The sequence below is a fragment of the Lolium rigidum genome, chromosome 6 (genome assembly GCF_022539505.1).
Source record: "Lolium rigidum isolate FL_2022 chromosome 6, APGP_CSIRO_Lrig_0.1, whole genome shotgun sequence".
Taxonomy (NCBI): Eukaryota; Viridiplantae; Streptophyta; class Magnoliopsida; order Poales; family Poaceae; genus Lolium; species Lolium rigidum.
Window position 1 is genome coordinate 62,721,305 of NC_061513.1, and position 9,989 is coordinate 62,731,293.

The 9,989-nt window shown below is 42.4% G+C and overlaps 1 protein-coding gene across 1 annotated transcript in view; it reads left to right on the forward strand.

The window, feature by feature from the left end:
* The window catches only part of LOC124662701 (putative metallophosphoesterase At3g03305), a 7,437-nt gene extending 2,676 nt beyond the window's left edge, over positions 1-4,761 (forward strand). Inside the window, exons 3-6 of the mRNA XM_047200508.1 lie at positions 618-934; positions 2,128-2,369; positions 2,588-4,162; positions 4,246-4,761. Of these exons, the coding sequence (XP_047056464.1) occupies positions 618-934; positions 2,128-2,369; positions 2,588-4,162; positions 4,246-4,362 (2,251 nt within the window). The 3' untranslated portion in view covers positions 4,363-4,761. The remainder of the gene's footprint in view (positions 1-617; positions 935-2,127; positions 2,370-2,587; positions 4,163-4,245) is intronic.
* The last annotated feature ends 5,228 nt before the right edge of the window (positions 4,762-9,989 follow it).

Consider the following 9,989-nt stretch of genomic DNA (forward strand, 5'->3'; position numbering starts at 1 on the left):
TTTTTATTTTTACGTATTATATAAAAATCTCCGTTTCATTGAGTTAACGGCGGAACTATGTCGGTTGTGTGAACAACAATGTTTCCTCCCCCTTCTCTCTTTGTCCCATCGTCTCCCTCACAACATCGCCTCACAACCCCCAGCTCTCCCTTATTCACTTCCTCAATATCACTTCTACTAATCAATCATCTGATTAACCCAGATTTTTGAGGTATTTTTCCAATATTAATGGGTCGAATTCACACATCTATGTCCTTAGTTGGCTCCGCGCGCCCATATTAAGGCATATCTCAGATGTAAATAAAGGAAGACAAAATGAATGCAAGACACTCATGTAAGAATCTCTACACAATTTTCAATAGGTTTAGCTATTCCTTCAAAAAATCTTTAGAATCTCTTCCTTCTCATTCCTTCCTATCAAAGGGCTACAATTTTCCTATGGTTCAGTGCTTCACAAATACACTGCTCAAAGTCAAAGGCCTCCTTTACAAACTGTGTTGCAAATTAGGGAATACGTCTAGTACTAACAAAAACGTATTTCTGCAATGCTTCACTCAGAGCAAATTCCTCCATTCGGAGACGGTTTCCTCAGTTCTCTAGTCATCGAAAGCGTAAAGCGCGAATATAACGACTTCTTCTTCGTCTTGCTCCCCTCTTCGGACCCTCGCCATGGCTCCGCACGGGAACCGGCTCCTCCACCTTCTCCTAGCCCTCCTCGCCGCGGCGGCGTCCACTCCCTCCTCCGTCTCCGGTGACGAGAGGGCGGTGGTGGAGGTATCCGGCGCGCCGGATGGGGTCGTGTGGGTGGTCCAGCTCTCGGATCTCCACTTCAGCGTGCACCACCCGGAGCGCGCCTACGACTTCCGGCGATATGTCGGCCCCGCGCTCGCCATGGTCAACCCCGATCTCGTATTCATCACCGGCGACCTGACAGGTGCGTATTCATATCCCCCTCCTCTAGCCCCGCTTAGTTTTGCTCATCCGGTTGATTCCTTGCCCTGTTCGAGGTCAATGGGTGATTTATTCTTCGGCCTAGTTAAAATGTGCTCCCGTGTTAAAATGTGCTCCCGTTTAAGAAAATGTGGTGAATGGGCGGACGATTCGTTGAGGCATTGTATCGGAGAACGCCTAGGAACACAATTTAGAGTGCTACAAATTCTAGTGTATCTGCGATAGTAGTATTGAACTGAATTCAGTATTTCGACCACCAGAATTCAGTATTTCGACCACAATTTAAGTAGAATACAGTATCCGGCCCTTCAACCTTAAAGGCAAATATTGACAGTGTAGTACTATGGGAGATGAAATTGGTAAATTAGCAGTTGCTTTGGGTACTTTTCCATCCACGTGAAAAACCAGATGCGTTGGCAAATTCAGTACTGATGTTGCAATCGAAGTACAAAATCCAGTATCAAACATGTTAAAGCTTACAACATCTGGTGCCAAGTGGCCGAAAACTGCCTGGTTTTTCAACACCAACAGTAACCAAGGCCACTGACTAAAGGCCTAAAGTTCGAAGTTACAAAAAACTAGAGACAGAACAAACTTACTAGCTATATGAAGTCGTCACAGACCCTCTTAGTATCACAGTGTTAAGGTACGGACTACTGATGATTTTTTTATCGGATCCAACAGATGAACTCGAAATGGCTACATTTGACTGAATTATTTTTGATAGACAGATGCTTTTACATTTCTTCTTCCAGCCAACGGTACCGATAAACCTGTTCAGTTTTAACTGGATAGCAAGAACAACCAGCACTACAACTCCAATTCGTTCTAGACCAAGGTTCTATTAAGCGCTAAGCGCTGAGCGAGCGTTTTACCTCCACCTTTCCCTTTTCTAAAGTATTAAAGCGCTAAGTGCAATTAAGTGCACACTTACACGCTAGGCGTTTTGCCTCCACTCAGCGCTTAGGCGTGCTTAAGCGTGCGCTTATGAGCACCTTAATTTAACGTTGTTATAGACTGCTCTCAAAACATCAACTAATTAAGCACTCTTATGTTCAAAAGACGTGAGACCAAGCTTGAATCATTTCAAATGGTGTCCAGATCCCATATAGGATATAGATGATTACATATCATGATTTCTCTCAAGTATGAATATATTTTTGCTTTGTTTGTTAGATGGAAAAAGCAAAGATCTACTAACAATGAAGCAAAACGAGGTTGAGTGGATAGAATATAGAAATACAATGAAGGATGTCATTGAAAGAAGCAAACTTCCAAGCAGAATTTTTTATGATCTGAGAGGAAACCATGACAGTTTTGGTGTACCCACATCTGGTGGGGACTATGACTTCTATCAGAAGTATAGCATCAATGCTAAGTCAGGACGACAAGGGCGTGTGCAAAGTGTCACTTTAGAGGTCAGTGCTTGTGCTTCTTCTATACATGCTTGCACATCTGCAACTTGTCATCTAGAATGTAAACACTATATTGCCTCTTATTTCTTTAGCATCTTTTTTTTTATGAAAACATTTCTTTACCATCTTGCATGTTTACTGTCAAATTTTATATCTGGTTGCAATCCTTTGCTGAATACACCTTGACATAACATATGGTAGATCTGTGGATGGATCTGCAGAATAGTGGCCGGAAGCACCTGTTTGTTGGCTTTGATAGCACAATGGAGATCGGTCTTAGAGGCCCGACCAATTTATTTGGGCATCCAACTGACAAACAGCTTATAGAGCTGGATCAGTCACTGTCGCAGTGGGACACTGAATTCGACAAGGCTCCAGTGACTAAAACCACAGTTGGGCACTTCCCCCTGTCTTTCTCAGCATTAACCGAATCAGGAAAAAGTATCAAGGATGTATTTCTAAAGCACTCCTTAGCAGCATACTTGTGTGGACATCTTCACTCCAGGTTTGGCAAGAATTTGAAGCGCTACTATCATCGGATAACTCAAGAACCTTCATTATATGAACACTACTACCAATTTAACATGCACCAAGGATACGCAATCCAGAGTGCTAAAGAGAACTGTTCAGAAGAAGCCGCACATATTGAGGAGTTCTGGGAGTGGGAGATGGGCGATTGGAGAAGGAGAAGAACTATGAGGATATTGGCAATTGATGATGGTTATGTCTCCTTCACTGACATAGATTTCAGTTTAGGCTCGAAGAGTATAATTATAGTTCCTACCTTTCCTCTAGACTCAAGATTCATGCAGAGACGCTCTGCTCCTCGTGATTTCAATTGCCATATCAAGGGAGCTTCAACTTTTGATACAGTGCGGGCTCTTGTCTTCTCTCGACAAGAGATAGTGTCTGTGTCGGTAAAGATATATGACTCAAGACCAGGAAACCTTGAAGTGGTATTCGACACTGAAATGAAAAGGGTGAGTGGTAATGAATCTAGAGGAGATATGTATTTAGTTCCATGGAACTGGAGGGCATTTGCAGATCCTTCACCAAACAGATATTGGCTCCAAATTGAAGTGATGGATATAACAGGTGACACTAGTGTCAGTCAGTTGAGGCCGTTCTCTGTAAATGGGTTGTTTGCAAAAGTTAGCTGGACTTGGAAGGAATTTTTCGTGATGGGCATTCAATGGGCTTCATTATATCATCTCACTCTGCAGTGTGCTCTTGCCCTGATTTTCGTAATGCTGCTTGTACCACGAGCTTTGATTGTGTTATTCAAAGATCAATCTGGTTACACCTATCTACGAGCCAACGGTAGTCAGTGGACATTGTTGAAGTATCTGGTTGGTGGCTTTATCTGGCTTTTTATTGAGCTGTCCAGGACGATTCTTGTGTGGTCTTTTCTATGGGTGTATATAATCTATTTGTTGGTGTTCCCTTGGTTGTTTGGTCACCCTCTAACCGAGGATAGTGGCCTCGCATATATGACATACAGAGGCTGGACTCTTAAACGATCCAACGAAGCTTTTCATGCTGGCAGTCCAGACGTCATGGTCATTGTTCTACCTCACCTTTGTTTTGTGGTACTACCGACAATTGTGATATTAGCTGCAATGGCTGCTGAGAGAACAGCATTCCGGGAACATTATTTTTCTCAATCAGGAAAGAAGAAAGATGATCACTTCCAAAAGAGCAGGAGACAAGTAGAACGTGATAGTTTATGGAGTGGTCGCTGGATAAGGAAAATTCTCATTGTTCTTTGCCTGGTGGTCCTATGGAAACATTGGAAGGTATATCTTTGAATACATGCAAACGCTATGTGCCTTCTGTTTTGCCAGTTTGAACAAATCGCTGACAATTTTTCATTGTGCAGCAATGCAGAGGTCTTGTGAAGGCTTATGCAATGAACCCTCTGCTCCATTCTCCAGTATATTTCTACTTTGTACCAGCGCTCATAGTATTTTCTGTCTACAAAACCTCGTCCATTTAACTGTTTCGAAGCCATGCTCGGACCACCATGCTATACTTCCGCGCACCCACAAAGACCCTATAAATGAAGCACCTTCAAAAACACTACAAATCGGGTACCTAGAAGGCTAATACTCGCAACCAAAGGTGTATTTGTCGGATCACCCATCTAATTATTCTTTTTTATCTCTTTTGGCAAGGAGATCTGTTAGGTCATCTAACATGCATAAATATATTGTCAAAGCTGTAATTCATAAACTATGGGGCATCTCTTCAGACCGAGCAGTTAGGAATTAGTAGCACTGAATAGTTATTATGTACTGAATGGAGCGAATCATTACTGATTGGTAGTTTCCTCTTTCGATCTTCAAAAGAAATATTTTCTCCTTCCTTGGTCGATCATGTGCTTTGTTGTATCATTGTGATGAACCAACCAGTTGAGGAATGGATATTGAGTTTCATGGTTGCTTACCTTCTTTTTACTGGAGCACTACATATAGTTGCTTGAAGATTGGGAGTTCTTGGATATTCAGTTTGGCTCGTAGGTGTAGATGCAAATATGTGTAATCGATGGGAACACATATATGTTGATTCAAGGAATTATCTAGTCGATGGATACGATCTTGTGCTATATTGGAAGCAAACCAGTGGCTATTGAACACAATTTTCCTAGACGGAAAACGATCTTAAGTTTGGACAAGAAATCGTCACATTACAAACATTCCTTTAGATCTGATCAAATTATTATGGTATCGGAAGTAAACTTGTACAGCATTCGAATCAAAATTTTCTTCTAAGGAAGCAAACTACTGTGAGTCAAAGAAACGAAATCTGTCACATTATGAACATTCCTTTAGATCTAATCAAATTATTATGGTATATCGGAAGGAAACTTGTATAGCATTGGAATCAAAAATTTCTTCAAAGGAACCAAACTACTGTGAGGCATAGAAACGAATCTTGCAGCAGTATAAACTCGAGAATGAATAGTGATTATCCTGAATATTTTGGAAATACTTGTAATTAGAGGATGCATGACAGCTAATTTCTCAAAGAACTCCGAAAATGGTGGGATTAGACGTTCTTGATGGTAGTTATTACTACTAGGAAGCAAATCAAGGAAAATAACTACACCTGATGCGTCCTGCATGCTACCGATAAAATGCTATGGTCGGCATCAGATCCGGAGTAGTGTGCAACACATCCGCAGGTGTCGCCTCCGATGGTTCCAGGCACGCTCGAGTGGGCAATCAATAGCAATGGCCCAACGGCTCCAACGTAATTGGCTCTCTTTCCTTCCTTAGCTTTCCTTGTATTCTTTCTTTCCATGTACATGCCACGGTGGAGCTTATATTTAACATGGAACCCGGCCCTCCAAAGGATCGATATCGCCTCCGCCGCGGCCTCCGATGGATCCTGCTGGCACGCTGCGCCGCAGGGTCCCCTCCGTGGATCTGCAGGCGGAGGTCTTCCAGCAGGTCTCCACCAGGCTTCCATCCGCCGCCGTCGGCACCTGGCGTCCCGAGCTGCGCAGCCTTGTCATCCACTCGATAGTGTTGGCGGTGGTAATCCCTTCCTTGCACTCCTACTCCGGCGGCGAGCAGGTGCGATCCTGTTGGACATTGTCCCTGTTCGTCATCCTATACCTGTTTGGCTGCTGCGTCTCCTACTCCACCCCGCCCACGCCCTTAGCCAAGATGTTCTTTGCTCTCTCCTACATCGCCCTCCTAGCGTCCGTCGTGGGCACTTGGGTGAGCAGCGTGCTGGGCGTGGTGCTCATCTACTCAGACTCCATCCTAGCCGCCGGCCTCTTCGGCAGCGTACTCGCCCAGCACAGGGAGGGTAGCGGCAGGGAGACAGCCGCCTTGGTCGCTTTCGCGAACGCCTCCCCTACCGGCATCTACTATAGGCAGGTTGGGATCTACCCCTTGTTAGCTATTTTTGCCTTGTTTGGTGCTACATGCTGGGTCATGCGTCCAGAAGGTGACTACGATGCCCTCACCACTGTGATGAACCTATTCGCAGCTATTGCGTGCCTAGAATTCGTTTACACTGTATGTGTCCTGGGCTGGTTAAATGGGGCTGTCTTTGGTATGGATAGCGCTCCTCCTGTAGTCTTTATCTTTGCCGCCATAGGCATGCAATTCCCTTTCTCGTATCTTCTCGGCGGCAAGCTCGTCGCGGCCAACGTCTTGTGGCTGTGTGTTCTTGCGGCGACCGCGTTTATGGGATACTACCTCAGGGTTCATGACTCCTACGAGCAGCTCATGTACATTAGGTTTGCATGTGCTGTCAACTTCGCTGTTCAAATCTGTTGGTTTGCAATTATACGGTTTGTAATCAAACTTCTCTGTGTGTGTGTGTGCAGGGATGCTAGGAAAATCAGGAATGCCAGGACAATCAGGAACTCTGCAGGGGTTGTGCCTACCAAATCGAACACTCCAACTCCGGCTACAGCTTCATGCACCAAGGAGACGAACACTGATGGCTCTGCAGCAGCCGAGACTACGACAGAGAGCACTCCAGCTACACCCACCTCTCCAGGAAGTCCAGACAAGGAGACGATCACTGAGTTCTTCGCTGCATGATTTACCACTGTTTGACGGTGCTAAAATATATGTAATAATAGCTTGCGGATGCAATTATTCTAAGAGATTGTGCTAGTACTACATGGTGTCCCTAGCATATCTTTTACTACTAAAGCAGAATCTAAGGTGATAGTACGATCAGATGGTGTCACAGCTCCGATCCCGTGATGTCATGCTTCAAACAATTTACAAACAATATGCCACCACACCAACTAAGAGAAACGCTCGCACATAACCTAACAACTCGCTCCTTTTTTTAGAACTTAACTAATAACCCACTCCTTAATTATTTGCAACAACTAAAGCAAATTTACGATATAAAATACTACTGTGTTAAATCACCTCACAAAGTAACATCTTTATCCAGTGTTACACTCTTGATATCGCCTTCCACTTTTTAGCTCGCTATTCCACATGCTAAGCGCCAGATGCACTCACTACGAGAAAAAACGGTGTTGCCGTGAGGAACGTCTTTACCGTGCACCGATCACATGGCAAAGAAGGCTTTGCCGTGAACCGAAAATAATACCCACAACAAAGAAATGGCGCACGGAAAAGCTTGACTACAACACAAATGATATGTTGCACGAAAAAGAACAATAGAAGCGCACGGCAAAAGAGGACGCACGGCATACACCAGGTCAGCGTGGCAAATAATTTTGTCTTTGCCCTGCATCTGCTGGTGTTTTTATTCTCCTTTTTTATTTCTATTGTATTTATTTTAATACTTATATTTACTCTTTAAATTATTTTAAGTGTTTAGTGTATTTTTTGTTGACTATTTATTAGTGTTAGTAATTTTAAGAGCTGGGCACGGCGGCACGAGTCTTTGCCGTGCGGTTTGCATGGCGCACGGCAAAGGACTTTGCCGTGCATTTTGGTTGGGACGCACGGCAAAGGATCTTTGCCGGGCAGCTCGTTGTCATCCGATCTTTGCTGATGGCTGACGCATGGCAAAGGCGTTGCCGTGCGGATAGGTCCTTTTACCGTGCAAAACGGGTGCACGGCAAAGACTTGCTTCCCCGTAGTGACCGGAAAGGCTCAAGAATCGTCAAATCATTTCCAAGCCAAACACCCTCTTGATATAGGCATCTCATATCGATGATGGCATCTTCAATATCGTCATTTTTATCTTCCCATCTTGCTGATCAGGGGTCACAAAACTGTGTCCAAAGAGCCACGACGTTGCCCATCTCCACAGTCAAATCCCTATATTGCTTATTAGGTGTTTCTGACATCGATGATCAATGTCAAACGCAATTCGTCGTCACCTTGTCCCGTCTAAACAAGTGTCCCCTGGAATTTTCTTACTCTACGATCACCTCCGCAACTTTCTCATACGGTGTCCAAAGTCCAATCCGACGTCCTTCTCATCAATATTGCATCAATGTAACCACACAACAATAAAACCATAAGAAGAATCAACATTCCGCACTGTTGTAATCAGGTGACTGATTATATAGCGACTTGCTATTAGATATGATGTACTCCCTCCGATCCATAATAAGTGTCGGGGTCTTAGTATAAAAGTTGTACTAACCTAGTACTAAAACTCTGACACTTTTTATGGATTAGAGGGAGTAGTTCAAAGATAATACATGTGTTGAGGCTGTTATCAACAATTGATCTGCATAGATTAGCATATATACACACATAGCATTGTTGTGTTTCCATATGTTCCATTTGAAGAACTTTGTGCATATATGCCATTTTGATGCAGATGTTACAACCGCAACAACATTCATATGATTACAACTGCTAGCTCAACCATATTCAATACTTTCAGTAAATAGTACTCTCACATTATCTTGTCCAACTGATACTCGTGAAATTTGCAATGGTATCATCCTACGCCATTGCATTCATCTGAATATAGTTACAGTAACTGTCGTACATATAGATTCATGAACTTTAACAACCTAATTGGAGTTATATTAGTGTGATTTTTCTTCAGAGGTGAAGGGCTTGAAGCTGCATGCTCCTGTGACTTTGCACTGATCCGGGAAGCACCAAGCAATGGTGAACTTACTTTGACAACACCGACTGACTATCAAGACGAGACAGTTGCAAACAAGAGAAAAGATAGAAATGGAGCAAGACGCTAACATGACAGAGCATGACGAAATAGCTTAACAGATGAACAAAAGGAGGAGCCGAATGTCCGAATGCGATTTTAGTTGGTCGAATCTTTGACTCCATATGTATGTAGAGAGTTTATTTCACAGACGATATTTTCTTTTTTTTTGTACAAATTTAAGAAACTAGTTTATTATCCACATATCTAGGTTTGTGGTAGTGCAACTAATTTTAGTTAATTTGGTTTTGGTATGATTCCTGTTTTAAAATAGCATCCATTGATATCTAAGTCACTTTGAAGACCTGACATCTCATTTGTACTTTGCAATTTAGAGAGTCAGGCAAACAAAACAATACTTCCATTGGCGGCACGTATCTTGAGGAAAATGGTTGGAACGGAGGGATCGATAAGACATAGACCTTAAACAGTACTACCTCCGTTTCAAGAAATAAGGCGCACCCATATTTCAAGATGAATTTTGACCGTAAAAATTGAGCAACAAAATCATAATTATATTATATGAAATTAGTATTGTTGGATTCGTATTGAAAATCACTTTTTAATGATACTAATTTTATATAAACAATCATTATATATTTAAATTAATTATTGATCAAACAAAAAAACACGTAAAACGAGGGTACCTTATTTCTTGAAATGGAGGTAGTATGTGGTTTTGCCTTTTGAAAAGAAGGAAATAGGAAGTTTTAAAGTGATTCTCTATCACTTTTGTCACACGAAAAAGAAATAAGAATTCATACTGCAATAACTTTTAGGTGTTAACTTGAAAAATGATGCATAGATAACATATAAAAAAAATACCAACCACATGTTATCCTAGAAGCTGGTTTAAACATTTTTCTGAAAGTTTGCATAAGAAAATATTTTTTCTTATCATAGTAATATTATATTGTACCAAATTGCCGAACCTACAACCAAAGCATTCTTGCCTTGATCCTGAGAGAAAAAGAGAACACTGACAAT